This window comes from Canis aureus, chromosome 3 (genome assembly GCF_053574225.1).
Source record: "Canis aureus isolate CA01 chromosome 3, VMU_Caureus_v.1.0, whole genome shotgun sequence".
Lineage (NCBI taxonomy): Eukaryota > Metazoa > Chordata > Mammalia > Carnivora > Canidae > Canis > Canis aureus.
Genome location: NC_135613.1, coordinates 48,028,783 through 48,052,867, shown reverse-complemented (window position 1 = coordinate 48,052,867; position 24,085 = coordinate 48,028,783). Strand labels below are relative to the sequence as shown.

General features: G+C 60.8%; 2 protein-coding genes across 7 annotated transcripts in view; one reads left to right on the top strand and one right to left on the bottom strand.

Moving 5' to 3' along the window:
• Positions 1-19,854, top strand: part of FAM83G (family with sequence similarity 83 member G) — a 30,394-nt gene extending 10,540 nt beyond the window's left edge. Inside the window, exons 3-7 of one of the 4 annotated variants that reach the window (XM_077892415.1) lie at positions 3,622-3,789; positions 11,118-11,242; positions 11,994-13,239; positions 15,634-15,694; positions 16,985-17,167. In XM_077892415.1, coding sequence (XP_077748541.1) covers positions 3,622-3,789; positions 11,118-11,242; positions 11,994-13,239; positions 15,634-15,694; positions 16,985-17,034 — 1,650 coding nt within the window. In that variant the 3' untranslated portion in view covers positions 17,035-17,167. The other 3 variants (XM_077892414.1, XM_077892413.1, XM_077892417.1) reach the window with 3 other exon arrangements.
• SLC5A10 (solute carrier family 5 member 10) overlaps positions 1-24,085 on the bottom strand; it is a 71,904-nt gene that overhangs the window by 26,166 nt on the left and 21,653 nt on the right. For all 3 annotated transcript variants that reach the window (XM_077892418.1, XM_077892420.1, XM_077892419.1), the window contains exons 4-9: positions 23,996-24,055; positions 23,179-23,283; positions 19,519-19,624; positions 19,171-19,251; positions 17,561-17,766; positions 13,743-13,878 (exon numbers count right to left, since the gene is read on the bottom strand). In XM_077892418.1, the coding sequence (XP_077748544.1) occupies positions 13,743-13,878; positions 17,561-17,766; positions 19,171-19,251; positions 19,519-19,624; positions 23,179-23,283; positions 23,996-24,055 (694 nt within the window). The remainder of the gene's footprint in view (positions 1-13,742; positions 13,879-17,560; positions 17,767-19,170; positions 19,252-19,518; positions 19,625-23,178; positions 23,284-23,995; positions 24,056-24,085) is intronic.

Sequence of the window (24,085 nt, the reverse complement as noted above, 5' to 3'; positions counted from 1 at the left end):
GCCCAGGGAGTCAGGGATCCCTTGGCAGGTCCAGCCTTGGGCCTCCCATCCACCTTCCTTATTTTACAGATGAGGACACAGACCCAGAGAGAAACATGGCTCTCCCCTGGCTTGCAGCCCAGAGCTCCAACTCTGGGCCCACTCTACCCTTGTCCAGGGGCTCAGACTGCTGTGACGGCCCCAGGGAGGATGGGGGGTAGATACACCTGCACCCCCGCCCATGCCAGCAACACCAGTAGTAGGTATTACGAGGCTTCAGGCTGTGTCTGTTGGGGACTGCAGCCACGGTTGGGGGAAGGCTGCTCTTTTGTGGGTCAGACGCTGCCCGCCTTGTTCAAGTCTCCCCAGTAGCCGCCTGGGTGATGGAAGTGCTCAGGGCGGGATGTGGGAGGCCTATGCCAGAGACCCATGTCTACAATCCCACTGGTTCAAGGTGGGACCTGGAGCCCATCTCATCCTCCTCCGGGCCCCACTGTCTGCGTCTCTGACATGGGGGTGGGTGTCCACCCTTCCCAAGGATGTTTCAGGAATTCCGAAACCATCAGGAGGTTGGTGAGATGCCAGGAGGCCAGAGAGAGGGGCAGAATGGGATCTGTTGGATTGGGGAAGGCATGGGAAGAGGAGGTGTGGGGAATCATGGGACGAACGTACTTTGGGAGCTTGCACGTCACTGCACCACCGAGAGACGTGGGGTCATTGGGTATAGAGCACACTCAAGCCCAGTTCCTACAGCAGTGCCGTGTTTCCCTCTGCTCCAGGCTCATCCACGTCTATACCGTGTGGCTGGCCCCCTATGTGGGCACAGCCATCCTCCTGCTGCCCCCAGTGTGCTGCCCCTGGGCACTGAGAACAGGAGGGTTGGCATGGGTGTTTGGCTGCTCCTGGTTCTCTGCCCACATCTTCAGGGAAGGCCTTGCCCATCAGTAAGACACACAGGTAGGCCTGGGGACCTTCCTTCCCTTGGGAGCTGGCCTGTGCGATCTGGGTAGGTTCTGTGTTGCGGGGCTGGCACTGCCCCATCAGTTCCCCAGCGATGCTAGGCCTGGAATACAGGATGTACACGTGCCTGCCACCCCCGCCCCCTGGCACCCGGCAGTTGGTCCGGCTGCTCATGTGGACACACTGGTTCCTGTGGTCATGAGGCTCGAGCTTCAGGGCTAGAACCCAGGCCACCCGCCTCTCCCCAGCGCATTCCCTGCACACATGGGCCAAGGACCGTCTCCAGATCCCAGCCTCCCCTCCATCGTCCCCTCTCCTTGCTCCCAGCATCACCTGTGACAAGCTCTCCTTTGACCGCCCCTGGAACCTAACCCAGTGCTGGTAAGAACTGGCGCTCGCCCCAGGACCCCATGAGGGATCCACCATGGCGGGGGGGGGGGGGGGGCAAGGGGGGCAGGCCCTAACAGATCAGCCCAATGACAGATGATCCCTGGATCCACTACCCTACCTGCCAGAGGGCGACGTGGGGAAGGACACACGTGGATTGGGTTCTGCTGGGGCACGTCCCCCAGCCCAGGCCCAGGGCAAGTCCCCATCTGCCATGGCAGGCCGGTCCTGGAAGCAGGCCTGACCAATCTGGTCGGGGGCGGCGGTGACAAGGAAGCAAGAGGTGATGTGATGTCTGCTCCAGGGAGGAACGTGTCGGCTGTGCCCTTCCCAGGGTGGCACGTGAAGCTGTTTGCCTCCAGGAGAGCCTTATGCAAGGGGATCCCCGAGCTGACTCTGGAGCTGTGGGGTCCCCGGCAAGGAAGGCCCTGCTTCCACCCCTCCCACCTCAGGATCACTTCACACTCAATGGGTGAAATCAAAGGCTGTCGTGAGCCTACCCAGCTGTCCTTTTGGCTCATCTGCCCCCTCATCCACCTCCTTGCCAAGCAGTCTCTGGCCTTTCCTTAAACACCTCCTGGGATGGGGAGCTCACTCCCTATCAAGACCTCTGCCTCACTTGGGGTCAGAAAGCACCTCCTCAAGTGGCACCAACGTCTGCCTCTGTCAGCTTCCCCCTGCTGGCCCTGGCTCTCATAGACTGTACCCACTCCCCCTGCCCCACCTGAAACAGCCCTTTGGAGACTCAAAGCCAGCAAGTGGTTGTCCCCCAGAGTACGGTGTCAATTCTGGGCCCCTGCCTCCTGGAGCCCGGCTGGTCCTGTGGCTACACTACCCGTTGTACCACAGAGAAAGCTGGGTGAATTGCTAGGGTTCACACAGATCGTGTCCAGGGCAGGGCAGGGCAAGGAGGAGCCCAGATGGGCCTGCGGGGGCCAGCAGGGTGAGCTCACTACAGCGTGCAGACTCATCCCCAGCAGGCCCCAGGCTGCCTGTCCTTCACCCTGTGCCTACAGGTCCCAGTGAGGGGAGCCTGTCAGGCTGCCCTCATGGTGGGGGTGGGCGTGGGGGTGTACTTGGCTCCCTAGCTGGCCTGGGTAGGCTCTAGCCTGACCATTCCCAGCTCATTGTATGGCCTAGTCCTCAACTTCTTAAGTCTTCTTCAGAAGGTCCTCAGGCCCTGGACAGGGCAGTGGCGCCGGTCTCAAATGTTTGGAGGGGCTGGATGTCTACGTTGGTTGTCAGCATCAGACCCTGGTCCCATGTGCTCCCCATTGCTGCCCCATAGGATGGGGGTGGGAGAGGACAAGAGAGGGCCTAAGATGGTCACTGAGCCCCAGTGGTCCCAAACATCTGCTGCTGTCAAGGTGAGCAAGGCAGGTGAGCTCATCCCAACCACCCTGTTCTCTCCTGATACCTCTTCAGTCCTTGTGCTTTGACTCAGGCCTGCCAGGTCTGGGGCATGTCACTGCCCACGCTGGGCTAGGGCTTGGGGCAGATGCACTCTGACCTCTGGGGCCCCACCCTGAGCCAGTCCAGGAGGCTGGAGGTCAGTGGCTGTGGGCACAGATGTTGTCACGTAATAGGAAGAGCATGTGCTGGTTTGGGCTCCGTTCAGAGACAGGAGAGGTGGTGGCGGAAAGCCTGCCAAAGTCCACAGCAGCCCAGGGACACACAAGTGGCTTCATGAACGGCTGTGCCAGCTGCTGCCTCTTTCCGGCTGTTGACACATCTGGTTCAACTCGGCATCCCAGCGTGGCAGGCACCAGGGATGGTGTGGGCTGCTGTGGTTCAGGAATGCAACCCAGGAAGGGGCTGAAACAGGGCACTGCTGTGCGGAGCCCTGGTGCCCACAGGAAGGCAGGCTGCTCTGGGGGCCGGCCCCACACGCTCCAGGCCTCAGGATGCAGACCGTCCCTGGTTCCACGGCACGGTGTCTTCCCTCCACACCACAGGCCTCGTTGGCCAGGATACTGGGCTTTGTTTTCTGTGGTCTCGTATTACAGAGACAGCGGGCACGATGACTGTGCTGCTCCATTCCCACTGTTCCAGGCTGTTTCACCTATTGAGAACCTTGTATCCTACGTGCTGAGTGCACCCTAGAACTTCGGGACCAGAGAGGCCCCCAGCCCACTGCTTCCCAGTCCCAGTGCTGAGGCAGGGGGAGCAGGGGGGAGCAGGGCTAGCAGGGGGCACCCAGAGACAGTGGTGGGTGTGGGAGGCCTGCGTGTCCTGCTGCAGCATCTGTCCCCACTGCCGCACCACCTGACAGCCCTGCTCTCTTCCCGCTTACAGGTGATCGCCGTGGTCATGGACATGTTCACCGATGTGGACATCTTCAAGGACCTGCTGGATGCCGGCTTCAAGAGGAAGGTCGCCGTGTACATCATCGTGGACGAGAGTAACGTCAAGTACTTCCTGCACATGTGTGAGCGGGCCCGCATGCATCTGGGGCACCTCAAGGTGAGCTGGCTGGTCGGTCAGTCCACAAACTAGGACTCTCTTCTAGGGATGGAGCCCTGTGTCGGGCACAGAGAGTTTCAGTAATCCTAGGGCCTCCTGCCAGGTGGTCACCTGACCCCTGCCTGACCGCCCAGAGGGACAGGACACCGCCAACGGCAGGCAGAGATAAGACAAACATTGGCTAAGGGCTGATCCGGTGCTGGGGCCTCCGCAGGTGCTGTATCACATGTTATTTCAAAGCAGCCCATATGCCGCGTTGATTACCTGTCTTTGCTTGCACTCCTCCAGTGACGGGGTGCTCACCACCCTGGCTCCAGCAGCTCCCATCCTACCTGGAGGGCTCTGACTCCCAGGAAGTTATTTTGGGGGCTTAGCTGGAATCTGTCTCTGTAGGATGTCCACCCAGGACGTTTAGGGTTTAGGATCTGTCTCTGACAGAGGCAGGCAGCTTCCTTGGGCTGAGGTCAGGGAAGCCTGCCTTGAGGGCTGCAGAGTTGAAATAAATTTGAGGATGGAGAGCAGAAAGGGCTTTCTAGGGAAGGACACCATGGAGCAGAGGTGGAGAGATCGGGATGAGCCTGGGTTCCTAGAGCCGCTTTGCATGTCCTTGAGCCCATCACCTCCTGTCCCTGGGCTCCAGGATCTCATTGGTCCCCCCAGAGGGGCAGAGAGGCCACTGTGGCTGGGCTTTTCCACTCCGAGACCTTGCATTTGATCCCTTGTTGAGGGGCAGGAGGAGCCCTCCTTCCACTCAGCTATGACTTCCCACCTGCTGTGTGCAGGAAGCTCCCCAGAGAGTACAGATCAGTATGCATGACAGCAGCAAATATTTTCACAGCACTTGGCTGGGGTCGGCCCCATCCTAGGGACTTTACATGATTCTTTACTCCACGTGATGACCCAGTGGGATAGGGCAGTTGTCCCCATCTTGGAGATAAGGAAATTGAGGCTCTTGTCCAGGTGTTCTTCACTGCTAGTAAGTTAAGCATAAGGGGCATGGGGGCCAGCACCAGAGCTCCCTGGCTGAGCCCCAACCTCTGACAGGTCAGATTTCCATGGGCTTCCAGCCTGTGATCTGAACATAGAAGAAGGGGCGACGCCAGGCTAGTTAACAAGGGGCTGGGTTCCTGCGCTTGTAATTTGTCAGTATTTGTCAGGTGTGCCCACCCATCCCAGCTGAGTCCTTTTAAGTGGGTATGAGCTCTCTGGGCGGTGAGTCTGTGGCTGTTGGGACATTTTCATGTGGTCTCCCTGGTGGGTTGACCCCAAGCCCCACACTCACCCTCCGCGCTGCCCGCCATGTAATTAGCACCGGGAATAGACTCCCGGGGCAGACAGCTCATGCTGGAGAGGTCCAGAGTGTGGACAAGGCGTCCTTTGAAAGGTGACTGCAGAAGCCTCTGCCCTGTGGGCAGCAGATCAGAGAACCCCTGAGGCCCACCCCCATTGCACCCTGGCCACAAAGCCGGTGGGTGCTTCATACACGTCACTTGGCTCAGCGCCCATGTGTTCCTGGTGCAGGAGGAAGAAGCAGGAGGTGGACTTGTCCATGCTGAGTGGGATCTAAACACAGGACTGGCCTCGCCCCTGTTGGCTGCCTCTTCTCAGTAGGGAAGACTCAGGGGGAGGTCTGCTCAGAACTTTTGGAGCTCTGGGGGCAGCTGGAGGCAGGCAGGATTGGGCTGAGAAAGTGGCTCCTGGGCTGCCCGGCTCCCTCCCCAGGGGGCTGGCTCCTGCCCCTCAGCCCGCCCACCCTGCCCTCTGCTCCCCAGCGTGAAGCCCCACAGCTTTGAAGGGGCTGGAGGCCACTGGTCTAGGCTCCCACGGGGCAGATGGGAGACTCGGGCCAGGGGAGGCTGGGACTTGCCCAAAGTCATCCCGCCAAGTCAGCGGCTGAAACTAACAGCCACTGAGAGGAAGTTGACACAGATGAGGAGGGCAGAGGTGCCCAGTGCCCGACGGCCTGGCCGAGGCTGCCCACGGGGCTCCCCGGGCCGACCACGGTGGGACTTGGGCACGTGGCTCCACCTGTCCGAGCCTCCAGCGCCTCGTGGCCATAATGATGCCTCATAGGCTGTCGGAGGATGAAATTACAGGAGACAATGGTTGTAAAAGCGCTCTGTGCGCCCAGGGGAGTTACGCGGCTGCTGGCAATAACAAGAAATTATAAACCCCAGGCCCGGGGCAGGGGAGGGTGCGGCGAGGCCTCCCCCTGACACTTCAGTTTGAGATGAGCGCATAGCCCGAAGCATGGGCGGCGCAGCTCAGACCAGGGGTCCCTGGCGCAGTCTGCCCTGCTCTGGGGGCGGTGCAGGGGCTGCCCTGACGCTGCCCAGGGGCGGGCACCTTCGTGGGAAAGAGTGGATGACCCTGACCTCCCCATTCTTGCTGTTGAGCCCGCCCCCTCCACAGCCCGGGCAGGTGGCCAGAGGCGCCTGTGCGCCCGGCCCTGGCCAAGTGTCACCTTGTTGAGGGCCTGCCTGCCCGGCCTGCCTCCCTGCCCGCGGGCCAGCTGGGCCCAGACCTGTCTCAGGAACACTTCCTCTGCCGGTAATCCCTGGGCCCGCCCTCGGCCACCGGCCGCCCCTGCTCAGCTCTGCAGTGACCTGCCCTCAGCTCATACAGGCCCCGGGGTACAGGCTGTGCCTGGTGGGGTCATCCTTGTGACCACAAGGGTGAGCCCAGCCTGAGCCCTAGCTCTGCTGCCTGCACTAGGACCCTGAGCCAAGATACTGAATCTTTTTGGGGCTCAATTTCCTTTCTGAAAAATGGGAATTTCCACCATGTGTTTGGCAAGGCTGCTCCAAAGGGTAAAAGGAAGCCATGTGGGGGCAGGGCACTCAGTAAGGAACTTAGTGAGCCTTCTTCGTGAGACCTCAGTGCTTATCTAAGAGCCAAGGGACTCCCCTTCCCCTTCAAAGTGTGTTCGGGCTAGAGGCCACCCTCACCCCCTCACCTTGGGGTCATCGACCACCCCTACCCCAGCCTCATGCCTCCTGAACTCTGAGCTCACCCAGCACATTCTGCAGACAGCTGCTGTGGTGCTTGGGCCAAGCCAACTCCTGCTTTCTAGGTGGGGTGAAGGCCATGCCCCAGTCCCCCTCCCGGGTGTGAGGGTCCCAGTTGCCCCCAGCACCCCAGCCTGCTGGCTCAGCTGGCCCCTGACTCTTTCAGGCAGGGAGTGCGGGAATGAGTGCCCCATGTTCCAAGCAGAGAATAGGCCCAGAGAAAAGGACCCAGCCCTCTTGTCCCCACACAGCGCCACACCGGGTGACCCAGGCACATTTGGGTTGAGACTCAGTACTGATGGATGCCCCAGAGGCAGGGGGAGCAGGGGAAGGCTAGGCCAGGCCTCGAGCCTCATCTCTGAGACACGACCGGAGCAGCAAGATGCCTGGCTGATCTGAAAAGGTAGACTTTGTGCTGCCAAACTGGAAAAACCAGCGGCCACTTGGGCTAGGGCTGGACCTGTTTCTGATGAACAAGGAAACTCCAGCCACCATGGCCACGATGGTGAGGATGCAGGGGTTTAGCCTGTGGCTCCGGTTACATGCCGGCCAGGCCAGCCTTGGCCCCCTTCCAGTGCCCACAGCTTCCCCTGCTGCTGTCCTGCCTTCTCTGATCCTGGCCTGGCTCTGTGATGGACTCAGGGCATGGGGCAGCGCTTCTCGACCAAGCAGGGTCTCCCTGGCCCGGGCCATTTGTCAACGTCCGGAGGCTTTTTTTAATGGTTGTGACTGGGAGGCTACTGTTGGTGTCCGGTGTATAGAAGGCAAGGACGCTGTTAAACATGTGGGGTGCAGTGTACGGGTCAGGCCCCACCACAGGGCATCACCTGGCCCAGAATGTCAGCAGTGCCAAGGCTGAGCCTAGGGGCAGAGCCAGGAGTCCCGAAGACAGCAAGGTCTTAGAGCTGGGCTGGCTCAGGGCTGCACTTACCCCTTTCCCAGCATCATGACAGCACGGAGAGGCCAGGGTGGGTGTTGCTCCCACTCCCCCGTTACAGGGGGTGAAACGGGTCCTTTGGAAGAGAGCAGAGGCTAGCTGGGTGCCCCAAACACGGGATATGGGCTCTGTGTCCCCTGCAGCCAGCGTAGCTGGCCTGATCTCCCTGTCACCAGCCAGGCCCCCTCGGGATGCATCTCTGGGCCTCCCCACTCCCCCTCAGGCCCCTGCAGAGAGCCACCATGGTACAGCTGGGGACGAGACCCCATGGGCTGGGAGACTGCAGGTCGGTCACTCCCCCTCCCACATTTGGCTGACAGTCCTGACCTCCCTGGGCCTGAGCCATGACACACTAGGTATTTCCAGGTCCTCCGTGTCAATCCCCTCTTGGTTCCCGAGCAGAAGAGATCCCATCCATCCCTGTCACACTGCATGTGCTGTCACATCCTTTGTCACCTCATTCACGGAGCACCCACTGAGTGCAGGGCACCTTGCCGGCCCTTACCCACTCGTATCCTGGCTCCAGTTAGTCCTCACAGCAACCCTGAAGCAGAAGGCTGCATAGGCCCATTTCCCAGGTAAGAAAACTGAGGCCCAAGGAGGCCCAGCTGGCATCCATTTGGTGTTAGGACTAGAGCCATGTTTGACCAGAGCTCAGTGACCCACCCTGCCCCAGTGGGGGGCCCTGGCCAGCTTGGGACAGGTTCAGGTTCTTCTTTGTGAGCATAAGAGCCCCAGTGGGGGTGCAGGCAGGGCACTGCCACAGCCTAGTGGCCATCCGCTGTGCCCTCTATGTGGTCAGGAGAAAAGCTACTCTAGGAGCGGACGGAGCACTGCCCAGCCATCCTCCCCGGATGTCCTCTCAGGGCCTCCCTGCCTCTCTTTCATGCCTGAGGAAATTGAGAGTCCACAGGGTCCAGGGACTTGCCCCAGACACCCCACTTGGGCCAGCCTGGCTGTGCTCCACCCTGCCTGCTACATGCTCTGCTGGGGGTGCCCCAGGGCTCAGAGACAATGCGGCTTTGTGGGATCCTCTACCTCTGCTCACCCGAGCCCTGACTCCTGAGACGTTACCTCATCGGGGCCAGGCCCCATGGGGCGGGGCCCACCCAGGAACAAACAGGCCGGGGTGCTACCACGAGCCCCCACCTGCTGCTGGCCCTAGGGTTGGATGGTCTTAGAGTCTGAGGCCACAGCATATAGACAGTATGATTAAGGCCCAGAGAGGGCTAGAGATCTGCTCGTAGTCACACAGCAAATCTGGCGGAGCCAAGGCTGCCTGTTACATGGAGTTGAGTCACTCTGAGATACAGGTGGTGACCGGAGCCCTTGATGGGGACAGGCTTTGGGGTGGACGGGGGCAGATGCTGGTGAGAGCTGGCGGCTCTTCTAGCCCACAGAGAGGCCTGTGGCCCCAGCATGCAGAGCTCTGGGCCAGGAGCCCATAGAAGCCACAGAGCTGGGCTGTGGTCTGGCCCTGGTGACAGGGGAAGGCCTCAAACCACCTCCAGGATCTTTGTTCCACTCGAGCATGCTCGGTGCTGGGTACAAAGTCACGAGCACTAATTGTCCTGGGTCGTGGCCAGCTTCCTGCTGAGCTGGCAGTGTAGAGACAGGCAGCCTGGGGCGGGGGGGCAGGGGAGCCAGCCCTGGGAGCAGAGGTTTATCCACCTCCTGGGCTGGGCCCGACAACAAATGATTGCTCCCCACACAGCCAGGTGGGCATCCATGCCCACCCCGTAATGTCTGGTGACTGCCCCGGGGTTGCCTGGCTGAGAGTGTCTGGGACTTTCACAGAAGGAACAGACAAAGGAGCGCCCTTGGGCTGGGGCCCGAGCGGAGGGTAGGCTCTGGCCCTCTCAGACCCATTCCCTTCTCCCCGTCACCCCTGCCCTGACTCAGGCCGTGCACTCCCTCACCCACAGAAGCCCCCTCCCTATCCACCTCCTGCTCCCCGTTCACCCCCCTGCTGGATGCCAGGACTGTTCTTACGGGCAGCTCTAACCTGGTCACTTCCTGCCCTGAATCCCTTCGTGGCTCCCTACTGCCCCCAGGCCCGAGCCAGGCCCTTAAGCAGGTGTAGGGTCTTTCTTCGACATGTGGCCCAGCCCGCTCTGCAGGCTCTGTCGCCCACCCTCCTCCTGCAAAGTCCTCGCAGGTCCTAGATGCTGTTCTTGTTGCCAGGCCTTTGTGTTCCTGTGTTTGGAATGCTGCACCCTCTTCCCACCCGACCCACTCATCCTTGTCTTCCAGATGTCAGCCGCCTCCAGGAGCCTGCCCCAGCCCCCCAGACCTATAGTTCTTACTCATCTGCCTCCTCCCCCACCTCCAGCGTGGGGTCCTTGTCACAGCCCTCTTGGTCTGCTGCTGGGGTCTTGGCAGGGGTCAAGGAGTGCGTGAATGGGCGGGCAGTTAATAAACCTAGTGAATAGGCGAGGGTGACAGGGGAGGCGCAGAAGGGGTAACAGCCCCGTGCTTGAAGTTGGCACGGATCCCTTTCGGAGGGAGTGACTCGTCCCTGGGCAGGTGTCAGACCCACTGGGGTTTGGGTGCAAAATGAAATTTCCAGCCTGACACCAGTCCTCCTGGTGGAAGGGAAGCCAGCACTCAGCCCTGCAGTGCCCCTCAGAGCACACACCGGGGAGGGAGGAAGGGCCCTTCCGTGGCCGGGGTCCAGAGAAAGGCAGGAGCTACCCAGCTCGGACCTGAGGTAGGGGTGGGCCCGGTCGGCTCGTGACACCTGGGAGACTCCATCTCCTCCCTCTGGGTCTTAGCTCCCCTTCCCATGGTCCCTGGGGGCCTCTCCAAATGGCTCTGAGCCACAGTGCAAGCCCAGTGAGGAGTGCGTAACAGGTAGTGAGCGGCCTGTCAGGAAGTAGGGGAGTTTGCTGGGAGCCCTGTCCTCAGTGAGTGGGGCTCAGCAGGACAGTGAGACAGCCGTGTGGGGAAGACTGGGAGAGAGGCCCGGCCGCTTACTCACCCTGGGAAAGCCTGAAGGCGGGCCTCCCTCCTCCCCGGCCACACAGACCCCGTGGGATTTTGCTAAAATGCGTCTGCATGCCCCTTCCGCTCAAGACCCTGCAGCAGCTTGTCCGTGCTGGCCTGGCCCCACAGCTCTTGTCCTGCCCATGTCTGCTCTGTGGACACCCTGCAGGCCACGCCTTTTGTCGCTGGCCCCACTCCTTCTGTCTTGCCACCACTTTCCACTTTGGGCCAGACCCTGTGGTCCCCACAATCACCACCCCTTTCTCCAGGGCTTACTGCTTTGTCCTTCCCCATCCAACCCTCCCACCCCCCGAAGCCCTTTTTGAGCCCCAGGAGGAGGTTGCTGCCCACCCCCAGCCCTGCCAACATGTAATTGTGCCTCCTGTCCCCCAACACAGAATCTCAGGGTGCGGAGCAGTGGGGGAACAGAGTTCTTCACACGGTCGGCTACCAAGTTCAAGGGGGCCCTGGCCCAGAAGTTCATGTTCGTGGATGGAGACCGGGCCATCTGTGGCTCCTACAGGTGACTCTCGAGCTTTCTAGGGGCTGGGGACAGAGGTGGCTCCTGTTCCCAGATGGTTTCTGCCCTTAATCCTGCCTTATGACACCCTGGTTATTCCGGTTCATTGGTCCCCAAACTGCTAAGGTGTAAGCAGGGCTGGGGCACACCCGCACACCGCCAGCCTATCTCCAGAAGCAGGCAGGGGAGGGCTTTTGTCCTTAAGACTGGTGTTCCAGCCAGTAGTGTCACTGGCCTGGACATGGGTGTGGGCCAGGCACACAGGGCGGTCACTCAGAGAGCCGCCTCCAGGATGGGCCAGGATGGCCATAGCCCAGCTCCACAAACCCCCCTGTATGGGGGCCAGCAGGGTGGGGGCTGCCCCTAGCCATGCCCATCCATGCAGCAAAGCCACTGGTGCCAGCACCTGTCTCCTGGGTGCTGGAGGACAGCAGGGCTGTACCAGGCATTCTGCAACCGGCCTTATGGGGTGCTTGCACAGCCCAGAGAAGTGCCACATTGTGCTGTGTTACACAGGTGGGGGCAGCCCCAGCACAAGCGACTCGTCCCGGGCTCAGGTCTGACCCCAAGGCTTGTGCTCTTCTCTGCCTCTGCTCACTTGTTTCCATCCAGGCCCCCATCTCCAGTCCGATGAGCCCCGGCCTGTGAGTGCGCAGTGGCTGGGGAGGACTCCCTAGACCGGGAACCCAAGGCTGGAGGGAGGAAACTGTCCCCCGTGTGCCTGACCAGGCCACCCTGTCTCTCTGTGCTGCAGCTTCACGTGGTCGGCTGCAAGGACGGACCGGAACGTGATCTCCGTGCTATCCGGCCAGGTGGTGGAGATGTTCGACCGGCAGTTCCAGGAGCTGTACCTCATGTCCCATGGCGTCAGCCTCAAGGGCATCCCCATGGAGAAGGAGCCAGAGCCAGACCCCGTCGTGCTGCCCTCCGTGGTACCGCTGGTGCCCTCAGGCACCGTAGCCAAGAAGCTGGTCAACCCCAAGTATGCGCTGGTCAAGGCCAAGAGCGCCGACGAAATCGCCAAGACCTCCTCTGAGAAGCAGGAGGTGAAGAAGCCCCCTGGGCTGCGGGGCGCCGCACTGGCTGAGCGGCCCGGAGACCTCCCGGAGGCACCCCCGCCGGTCCACCCCGGGCTGCTCCACCTGGAACGAGCCAACATGTTCGAATACCTGCCCACGTGGGTGGAGCCGGACCCGGAGCCCGGCAGTGACATCCTGGGCTACATCAATATCATTGACCCGAACATCTGGAACCCCCAGCCCAGCCAGATGAACCGCATCAAGATCCGAGACACATCCCAGGCTGGCACCCAACTGTGGAGGCAAAGCCAGGACTGCAGCCCCGCCCCTGGGCCCAGTGCCCCCCAGGATGGGGCCCTGGCTGAGAACGGCCTTTCCCAGGGGGATCCCGAGCCACAGCCCCCCGTGCCCAAGCCCCGGACGGTCCCTGTGGCAGACCTACTTGCCCAGGACAACGGCGGTGTTGACTGGGTCCTGGAGACCCCAGCAGAGAAGATGCCCCAGAATGGGACAGACCACGCATCCCCCCGGACACGGAGCTCAGGCCATGCCCCACTCCAGAGGCAGGTGTCTCTGACCCAGGATGACCCTGATGGCCAGGGAACAGCGATCCCCAACGGGCTAGATGGGGAGGAGGATGAAGATGATGATGACTATGTGACCCTCAGTGACCAGGACAGCCTCTCAGGCAGCTCTGGCCACAGCCCCGGCCCCCAGCGGCCCTCGGCGGCCTCCTCTTCTGTGTCAGACGAGTATTTTGAGGTGAGGGGGCGCTCGGTTCCTCTCCAGAGGCGCCACTCAGAGCAGGTAGCCAACGGGCCAGCCCAGACCCCCCGCCGACAGCTGAGTGCTCCCCACATGACCCGAGGGACCTTTGGTGGACCCCTGGGTAGTTTACCATGGGCCCCAGGTCGGGAGAGAGAAGAGGCAGCTACCCCAAGGAGGACACAGGCTCCACATTCCATGGACAAGGAGACACAGGTGAGTGGGGGTCCCTGCACACGAGGGGTCCCCACCGGGGCAGGGGGTAGGTAGCAACCACCCAGGGCCGCACATGCGACTAGTCCTTACCAACGCTGGGACCCACCGCCCCAGCACCCCATAAGGGCAACCGAAGCCGGCTGCTGGGAGCTGAGAGGAAACGTACTTAAAATACAGAAATTTCTGACGCTCGAGTTTCAGGGAGTCGACTCTGCCCTGCCGTCGGGTGGTCCACTCCCTGTTTGCCGACAGCACAGACATGGCCCTGTACGCCCCCCAAGGTCACACGGCAGCAAGTGGTCCTCGTCTGGACCTTTTATGTCAAGCCACTGCCATGCCAGTCCCTTTGATTATGGCCCTGGGGACCATTGTCCTCCCCTCTCCCCTGGACCAGGAAACAGCCCACATTCGTGCTTTGCCTCTCCTCCTGATGACCGCTGTAGGTCAAGGACACAGAAGTGTGGGCGCCCTGCAGCCTCGGCCCAGCCCCGTGGCCGTCCTACCTGGGAAGAGCGCACGGCTGATCATGCCTGGCATGATGATCAGGCCCATGGGCAGCATCTTGAGGTAGCTGGCCAGGATGGAGCCTGCCTTGGCGTGGTTCAGGTCCCTGGCGGACAGCGAGCGCTGCACGATGACCTGGGGGCGCGAGAAGGGGGTGAGCCCCAGGCCCCCTCAGGAGCACCTGAGCTGGGGTTTCTCTATGCTGTGCTCAGGGGGTGGCGGGAGAGAGGGTGCTGTCCTGTTAGCCCTCGGGCTGCCGGAGGCAATGGCAGCCTGATCCCCGACAGCATTCCCACCAGAAGCAAGATCATGCCGTTCCAGGGGCTCAGACTCAGTCTCCTCATGTGTCTGTTGAGGAGGGAAAGCATGATCCTGCCTGGCCTGACACACTGGCACTTGTCAGGGCCGGAGGCCACCCTGGTGGGACGGGACCTGGGACCCCTCACCCCCATCTCCTGCGCCCCGTGAGAGTGGCTGCACACTCTTGTATGTGCCAGGAGCACACACTGACACCAGTGTTACATCTCTGGCCGAGGTCTGGAGCTTTAAACCCTGGGGTTTGGGGGAGCTTGTGGTCAGGCAGTGGAGGGATGCTAGGAGCTGCCCCAGCGCAGCTCCACATGTAGCCCTAGGCAAATCCTGACTGGGCCTCAGTTTCCAGATCTGCAGGACGGGAAGAGGGACAGGACCAATCATTGGAAGCAATGGCATCTCTGAGATCCCTCCCAGCTCTGAAGTGATTTTTTCGTTGTGTGGTTTTTTTTTTAAGTGTAACTTTGAACAGCTTTATAGAGATATATTCATGTAAACCGTACGATTCAGTGGTTTCAGTATGTTTATAGGGTTGTACAGTCTACAACTGTTACGTTTAAGTATTTTTCATTGGGTGTTTTGCAATTTATTTATTTTTAAAACTTTATTTATTTTTAAAATTTTATTTATTCATGAGACACTCACAGAGAGAGGCAGAGACACAGGCAGAGGGAGAAGCAAGCTCCCTACAGAGGGAGCCCGATGCAGGACTCGATCCCAGAAGTGATCCTGGGATCACGCCCTGAGCCGAAGGCAGATGCTCAACCACTGAGCCACCCAGGTGCCCCAGGTGTTCTGCGCTGTAAATCACCACCTGCAGTTCAGGAGTGAGAATCTGTGATTTTTCACTTATTTTCCAAACATGCTAGTTGAATGGATAATTCCCAGCATTTCCCTCTGAGACTCAGCTCCTGGTGGAACAGGGTGCAGAAGTGGGGGTCCTGAGTGTGCAGGACATGCTGGCTTCACTCCTGCTTCTCCAGCAACTGCCTCTGACTTGGGACAAGTCCCTGCCTCACCTTGGGCCTCAGTGTCCCTGTCTGGGCAGTGAGTGGGTTAGATACAGCTCTCTGTAGACCCTTCCCCTCAGATATCCTGTGGTTGCAAGAGCCCTGCACTCCTCATGGGAGAGAAAAAGCATTTTCCTAAAACCGCATGCATCAAATCCCATTATTTCATTCAATACTCACAGTGGCCCGTTTTAGGAGGTAGTGGGGGAAGCTGCTGTCACCCCATTCTGCAGCTGGAGATGCTGAGGCTCACTGCCCTGGCAGAGCGAGCATCGGGCAGCGAGGCCGGGACCTTCCCTGGGTCAGCGGGCTACCGCATCCCCAGCACCTCTGAGCACAGGCTTGGCCAGAGCTGGCATTCACTCCTCGTGCTCAGCCGCTTAACCTCCCTGAGCCCCTGGGTCCTCATCTGCAAAATGGGGTACTACCACTGACCCACGGGCTTGCTGCCATGTAGATGGCCAAGCCCGTGCCTGGCTGCTCACGAGTTCCCTGAGTGCCACTCTTTGGGAAAGTCCTGAGCTGGCCTGGTGGTCACAACAAGGTGCCCACTGTGTGATTGATGCAGGTGCTGTCACCTCCTAAGAGGGAGACTCCCTGTGACATGGAGCAGCAGCAGGTGCCAGAAGGTATGCTGCTGGAGAGGGCAGGACCCCAGGAAGCCTCCTGGCCCGTGTGCCTCCCCGCGTTTCTGACAGGGCCACCGAGGCCAGGGAGGGGCAGAGTAGGACCAGGCACCCGGGATCCGGTGCAAAGGCACCCACGTTGTGAGGGTGCTGGGCCAGGACCTGGCCGTCCCCCAGGCAGACCCTGAGCGGGAGGACGACAGGGAAGTAAGGCTGTGGCCAGGCTGTGGGGCCCCAGTGTTGGTGGTAGTCAGGACCACCTTGGGGTCACACGTGGCCTGCCTTGGCCTCCTCGTGTGACCTTCCTATCCAGGCAGTAGGGCCCAGCCAGCCCTGATCTTGAGGCCAGGCAGTGTGCTGACTCACTTGGCCTTCATGGGAAACTCTCCTGATTGACATCCCGCCTCGAAATGCCTGTGCCACACCAGGCCCATGCTGAGTGGGGAAAAGAGAGGTGTCCTAGAGGGGAGGGGCATGGGCGAGGGCTCCGCTCTCCCGAGATGCTGGGCAGACACCTGCTGTCAGCTCATCTGTGCCCTAAAGGCCCACATGGGAGACAGCAATCTTGGAGCATCATGTTATAGCTGGGGAAACTGAGGCCCAGCCTCTCAGGGTTCCTGAAGCCTCCTAACCTGGATCACTCTCCACTGACACAGCCCAGAGACGATCCTCCTGCCTGGGCCAGGGCTGAGCCCACTGAGCACTTTGCTCACTGGACGGGAGCCATGGCCATGGGGGACGTCACTCAATTCTGGGTGCAGATCCCAGTTCTACCTGCTGGGCCTGGGAATGGGGTTGGCTGGGCCTATCTCACAGGGAAGGCTCTCCTCCTCCATCCCGCCGTGGTGGGGCCCTTGGGGGTGCAGGTCCAGAGGCAGGATGGCTGTGTCTTGCCTCACAGAGTGCTTCCTAGAGCTGCCCCCGGCCTTCTGGGGCAGGCAGAACTTCTGCTCGGAGGGGGCGGTCTGTCTGGGGTCCCCTGGTGTGTTCACGGCTCAGGGAGAACAAGAGTCAGACTCCAGAAGATGACCCAGCCCCTGCCCTCACTCGAACTCCTGGCCCAGATCGAGGTGCCAACCCCATTGACAGATGGAGGAAGCTGGGGCAGGAACAGCGGAAACGTCCCTTACTGTAAGCATAAAAGGCGGGATCATTCCCATATGACATGGGGAAACTGAGGCACGAGGTAGTGAAACCTGTCGAGGACCGCCAGCTGGTGTGCGGCAAGGCCAAGAGGCAAAGCCAGGAGTGCCAGCTTGGGGTGTCCTCACTGTCTCTGCTCTTTCTCCCTAGGGCCAGCAGAGCCCCCACTACAGAGTCCCTGTCTCGGGGATCAGGGATAAAGATGCCTTCCTGCGGCCGATGAGGACCTCGGGACCCCTGCGGTACCGCCCTGCTGCTGACGGCGCCCAGAGCTCGGCCAGGAAAGCGGGCCCCGCCGTGGCAGGCCCATACCCCTGGCAGGTCAAGGGTGGCCCCATGCCCCGCACGCTGGCAGATCCTGGGACTCCAAGGCCGGCCCAAAACGCCAGCCCCCAGGCCGATGGCAGAGTCCCTGAGGAGCACCCAAGTCCTTTTGGAATCCCGTACTCCAAACTGTCCCAGTCGAAGCACCTCAAGGCCAGGACGGGCAGTGGCCAGTGGGCCTCCTCTGATTCTAAACGGAGGCCTCAGGCCCCCAGGGACCGCAAGGACCCCTAGCATCCTGTCCCTGGGCCTGGGGCCATGCGGTCCGTGGCCTCTGCCCCAGCCCAGACTCACCAAGCAGGTGTTTGCGGGGCTGCTCCAGGGATTGGCAGACGGGCCGCCCGGGCCAGAGCCCACCCCAGAAGGTGGGAAGGTGGGGTGGATGGCGACATTGACACTCACCTGGTCAGTGCACCAGTACCAGGTGGCCATGATGGTCAAACCGAAGGTCATCCCAGTCCACGGGAGGTCCCCTGTGTAGGGGTCTCGGAACATGTGCATGGCATCTGCACGCGGCACGTGGCAGGTTGTGTTGGCGATGATCCTGGATGGGATGGCCTGGGCGTAGGCGACCGCCAGCTGCTCATACCCGCCGATGTGGTCAAAAGCTGGAGGGGGTGGGACAGGGACGGGTTGGTGGCTGGTGGCCCTGACTCCGGGCCCCCACTTCCCAATGCATCAAACTTGACTTTTTCCCACTCACCTTTCCTGGTGTCTAGAAAGGCATGGAGGGTACAGGGTTTTAAAAAATCGGGGAATTCAAATGGCTGTTTTATTTGTATTTAAAATATACTATTAAATGAGCATTTTGCACTGGACACCACAGTGTCCTCTTGGCCCTGGATGCCTGTTGGCCCCGGGCAAGGGGTTCTCTGCCAAGCTTCAGGTTGTCAAATCAAGGGAGCCAAAGTATTCTTTCTTGGCATTTGAGGACCTTCCCGCGGAGTCTAAAGTGTTAAAGTCCTAAGCTGAGGCTTCCGAAGGATGTGATTTTGGCAAAGCTGAGGATGGCTGGCAGTCATGTAGCACTGAGAACAGAAACAAGTCCCAGCAGGGGTAGGGGAGTGACCAGGGCCGCGTGGCCAGCCGGCTGGGCTCAGGCCCGAAGGCTTTTGTCTCGAGACCAGACCACTTTCACTCCCTCGCTGTTTCTGTCTACCTCAGGGTCAGGGCCCTGTGTGGCCAAATTCTGGCCCATCTGTGGCTTTTGCTGTGTCTACAATCAGTCCCCTCCCATGCAGGCTGGCCCTGGCTGCCTGGGTCCCCCTCCTGCAGTGGCTCCTGGGGACACAGGCCCCTGGTCTGAAAGGAGGCAGATACAGAGACGAGCCCACTTGCCTCTGAATACAGGAAACCCTCTGTCTCATCTGTCCCCAACCCTGCCTTTCCCAACCAGGAAGCCTGCTGCCCGGACCCTGGGTCCTTGCCTCACTGCCACCTGGAGCCTGGGCCGGACGAGTACTTGGGGCAAATGTACAAACACTGTACAGAGGTCCGAGATTGCCTGGCCACGGGATCCTACAGCCTGCATCTGGAGGAGGCTCAAGAGTTCTTGTGTACTTCTAGAGACGGGAAGTTCACTACCTATTGGGGCAGCCCTCCAGGTTACCAGACCAGTAGCACCGACCGGTCTAAACCCTCTTCTCTCTTTCCGTGCCACGGCCAGCGGGCTGTAGCAGCACTTCTTGGGGTTACGGACGTGAGTTTGAACAGTTGGAGCAGGCGCCCAGGCAGCTCTGTGGTCTCCTGATTGTGTGCACACCTCACCATCAAGCCCTGAGCCAGGACGGGGGCAGTGGCCCAGCATTCCTGGGTCAGCTCCACACCAGACCTGAGGCTGGAGCTGGTGACAAACACAGCTGGGCGCTGGCGGTGGGAGAGGACAGGCAGCCTCTGTCATCCAGGGAAGACCATCCGGGGGTGCTGACTGCCTGGTGGCTTGTCCTTGGGAGTCCACCCCCACCCAGTGCTGGCACCTGGGTCCGGGCAGGCCAGCCCCCAGACAGCCTCACCTTTGACAGTCAGGATGACGGCCCCCACCACCATGATGAGCGTTTGCAGGGCGTCCGTGTAGATCACAGCAGCCAGGCCCCCTGTGGGTAGAAACAAGGAGGCTGGAGGGAGGGACTGCTTTCCCGCAGACGTGTCCCCTGCCTGCTCGTGGGCGGCTGAGCTGTGGGGCCCATCAGCTGGGCCCGCAGAGCCAGCTTCCCATCCACACTGGGCCGGGCCGTTGAGGAGGTGGCCCCCTGAGCCCCGCCAGCCCCTCAGGCTCTGGCACGCATCTGCCCAGCCACACGGGTGCGCGGGTTGGGGGGCAGCTCCCCTTGCTGCGGGCCCGCCGCCGGCTGGGCACGTACCTGCGATGGTGTACAGGGCCGTGATGACGAGCATGAGGATGGTGGAGAGGTAGAAGTTCCAGCCCAGGCAGATGTGCACAAAGAGGGCGCCCGCGTACAGGTCAATCTGGGGAACCGGAAAGAAACTTGTGTGGAGGCTCGAGGTGACCGCAGGAGCCAGGGCAGCACTCATGTGACATGTGGCCACGATGCCCCATGGACAGGGAGGGACAGACACGCACTCCCTCCCCTACACACCTGTCGGCGCTGTCGCAAGGGTGGGAGGGGGTCCCGGGTGTGGACAGGCTGTGTGCAGGGGATGTTGCTGATGTTAATAAAGTCCGAAGTGGCTACCAAGGAGCAGAGTTGTTATTGAGTCTGGCCCCTGGGGGGGTATGTGAAGGGAGGAGCCCTGTACCCTGGCTTCCCAGAGGTCAGGGGGACAAGGAGGAGTCCAGGAGGGCTCCCTGAGGGAGGCGCAAGGAGATGGGTCTGCAGCTTTGGTCTCCAGGCCAGTCCCATCTGGGTGTGCCCCCCTATTCTCTGCTCCTCATTAGACCGGGGAGTGGTGGTGTGAAAAGAGACCAGAAGTGTTGAGGGGGGCAGGCTGGGGAACAGACGGGCAGTCTTGCTTACTGCCCTCCGGTGGGGTTGAAGTGAAGCCAGGACCGTGTCTCAGGCTGAGGCTGGTCCCCTGGGCTGGATCCCGCCGCACCTATCCCTGACTGTGGGGCAGCATAAGGGGCCGGAGCCCTCGTCCTGCAGTGAGCCTTCCAACCATAATTCCACCCCCAGGGGTGAGCCCAGGGAAGGCCAGCAGGACTCTGTCCTGTGGGACCTGGGGTTGGGCAAGGGGCTCCAAATCTGCCATTCTGGGCCTCCTTAGTGCAGGAGAGCTGACCCGAAATACAGCCTTTGGGGCCAACAGGCTCCTGAGAAGCCTGGCAAGGCAATGGGTCAGCCGAGCCTGCGTGTGGGGGGAAGCACAAGGCCCAGGGGCGCGGGCCCGAAACGACTGCAGCGCCTGGCCCGACACCGAGCCAGCCAGCACTGCCCAGTTGGCGTGTGGACCCTCTGCCCCGGCCCCAGCCCTGAGGACACAGCGCCCACAGAACCTGGGTCTCACTCCACAGCCTCTGTCCCCTGTAGCTCTCCCGCCAGGCTCCTCCTCTACCCTCCCTGGGAGAGACCAGCCAGTGTGGACTCTAACAAGGTGCTTTTGGGAGAAGAGCGGCCACTCACTCTGGCTGGCTTGGTGGTGTGCATGTGCGTGAGCGTGCACGCGTGTGTGTTGGGAACAGTGTGTCTACCTCCAGCCTGAGGACAGAAGCCCAAGGTGGTGAATGTCAGAGCAGGAAGGACTCTTCGAGCCCCTGTCCCATCAGACCAGAGAAGAAACTGAGGCCTGGGGAGAGGAGGGACTTCCTGCCAGGTATCAGAGGTGAGAGTGGCCAGTGAAGGGGGACAGGAGTCCTCTAGAAAGAAGCAGCCCCTCCCCCTGCCTGCTCATCCTCCAGCCACCACTCAGGACCCTCCGTGGACCCAGGCCGCCTCAATGGGAGCCTTCAGGCCCCAGCCATAGGTCTGTCTGAGGCTGGGTGACTTGGTCACACCGGGCTGGCCACCGTTGCACCCCCAGCACTGGCTGGGTCCCTGTGACCTGGAGCTGCCCAGTCTGCACCCCCCATCTTCCAGAACTGTCTTCCCAGATGCAGCTCCTGTAACCTCTCCTCCTCAGGAACGTTCTTCCGTGAGAGTGGGCCCTAAGGAGTGATGAGGACCTGGACAGGGGTCAGGAGCCACACAGGCCAAGGTGTGGAGGTAGGACTCTGGCTGCTGTCTTCCCTCTGGGGCCCTGCACAGTGTCCAGGAAGGACTTGCTGCCGCAGCAAGTAGAATATTGCCTACAGGCTCCCAGGGAGGCCCCAATGGGAGCTTTTGATGGCACCCAACCCAATCCAACCTCTCCTGCAGCCCGAGCCCTGTCTTCTGTGGGTCCCAGGAGAGCTGTGGCTCGGTAGAAGCTAGAAATCCTAAACATACACAGCTCTGAGCAGGTCACGTCACTCCCTGGGCCTCGGTGGCCCTTATCTGGAGGGTGGGGATACAGATGTGGAGAGAGGGGACACAGAAACAGGCCCTCCATCCCTCTGCAGAGACCTGCCCTCCGGGAGGTTGGAGGGAGGGCAGGCAAGACCCCCAAAGGAGCCTGTCCTGCCCCTTGCCCCCTCCATTGAGGCCACCACTGCCCCTTCAGGGCTCCAGAAACTTCTCACCTTTGCCACACTCCCTACACCCGACCCTCTGGCCACTGCTGTTTCCAAAACACTCCCACGTTAGCTGTTCCCACCCTCTGCCCCATCCCTTATCCAGAGGAAAATCAAGTTCTCAGCATTTCCATAGCACATAGAACAAAATCCAGCTAACCAGGCCCAGCAGCCCTATGCCACCTGGCAGGCCGCCCCTGCCGTCCCCTGCGTCACTCACCCCTCCCCGAGCTCCAGCCTCACCTCTACCTTCACCCCTTCCTTCCTTCCGCCGCTGCGAGCCTGGCATGTTCAATGCGAACCAGTCTCTCCGAAGGGAGCCTGACCTCTGCCCCTGCTCTCATCGCTCTAGAATTCAGCCCCGCCTTTGCTCCTTTCACCACACTTTTACTATTGTGATTATATTGGCCTGTGTACTTATCTTTCTGGAACACAAAGCTCCCTGAACATAAGGAATGTGTTTATCGCCCAGGGCCCAGCACACAGTAGGTGCTCAAGTCGATACGTTTACATGTGTATCCCAGGGGTTGGCACAGCAGAGCCCACAGGCCAAGTCCAGTCACACACATTGTTTCTCACTCCAGCAGCAAAGTCCAGTAACTGGTGTGTGTCCTGCGAAGCTAAAAATATTTACTTTCTGGCCCTTCATGGAAACAATTAGCTGGCCCCTGGCATATTTTGTCATTCAATCCCATGACATATGCCAGGCCCATAGAAGCACTGGAGACACATCAATGAACAGAGAGAAGAAATGGGGGAGACACTGACGTGGGGTGGGGAACAGATGTCAAGGAGAGAGGCGGGCGGGCGGTGTAGGATGTGTCCAGGAGAGTCAGGTCAGGGGGCCTGGATTCTAGGTATCTCTAGGTCAGATACTTCTGGGACCAGAGAGGGGACAGTGTGAAGACCTGGCCTAAGTGGGCCCTGGTTGGCATTCAGGGTGTGCTTTCCACTCTTACCCTCCTAGGGGGACAAGTCCAGGCCCCCAGGGCAAAGAGGCCTGGAGGGCCCACCAGGGTGGCGCCACAGTGCCCGAAGGGCGCCGCCAGGGGTCAGCTGTGTGAAGGAGCTGACGGGCCACAGGCCGGGCTCCCTGCAGCTTGGGAGCCGCCAGAGACCGCGCGCTCAGCGCCCCCTAGGGGACAGTCCTGGCTCACCTCCGCGCCCCCACCAGTGACCTCTCCCGGGGAGAACGCCAACACCCTCATATCTAGACCTGGGGCCGAGCAGAAGGCAGAAGGCCTGCTAGGCCAGCCTCACTGGGTGGGCAACTCCTTGCCCCTCTCTGGGCCTCAGTTTCCCCAGCTAGGGACCCAGAGACAGAGATGGGCATGTCAGGTGTGTTTGAGGGCCCCCAGAGTAGGGAGGATTCCAGGCTGTGTTGGCCGGACGCTGGGAGTACAGCGCAGCTCACCGATATCTTGGTGAAGACAGACAGCAGCAGGGACAGGACAGACAGGTAGGTGCGGATCCGCTGGCCTCCATAGCGCTTCTGAATGTATTCGGGCATGGTGACGATCTGGGGAGACACGGGGGTGGGACTAAGCTCTTGCCCGAGTTCAGGGCCAGAGCTGCTCCAGGACAGAGCCAGGCCCGCTTACCACCGTCCCAGAACCTGGACTGTGACTAGGGACAGAGAGACAAGTCTGGGGGCTGTTGTGACAAACCCAGATGAGCTATGACACAGCTGAATGGGGAAGATGGCCATGACGGCTAGGAGATCCAGGAAGTGGAAGCCACTGGAGGTCAGTGACTGCCCAGCTGGGGCTGAAGGAGTGGGCAGGTCAGGGACAGAATCACCTGGGAGGGGGCCCCCACGTGTGCCCCCCAGGTGTGCTGCCCACATGTGCCGCCCAGGTATGCCCCCCAGGTGTGCCGTCCAGGTGTGGCCCCCAGGTGTGCTGCCCAGGTGTGGCCCCCAGATATGCCCCCCCCCCGTGTGTCCCCCAGGTCTGCAGCCTGTGTGCTCAAGCAGACGGAGCCTATCCCCCAGGCACAGCAAGCAGGGATAGGAGAAACCAACAAAGTCCCCAGGCTGAGGTCCTCGGGGACGTGTCTTCATGAGTCCATAGGGATATTAGTTGCATTAATAACAAATCCAGCCCTGAGAGCAGTGGGTTCGCGCACCAACTCTTGAGCAAAGCCAGGGTTGCCGCTCATCCGCTCCGCCGAGCCCGACCAAGGCTCCCGAGCCAGGCGAGGCCATCCCGAGGCCCCAGGTGTAGACTCACCTCTGAGGAGATGTAGATGGGCACGAAGACCCAGGCCAGGGCCAGCAGCACATACGTGGCCTGAGGGGGACAGAGGCAGAGTGAGGACGG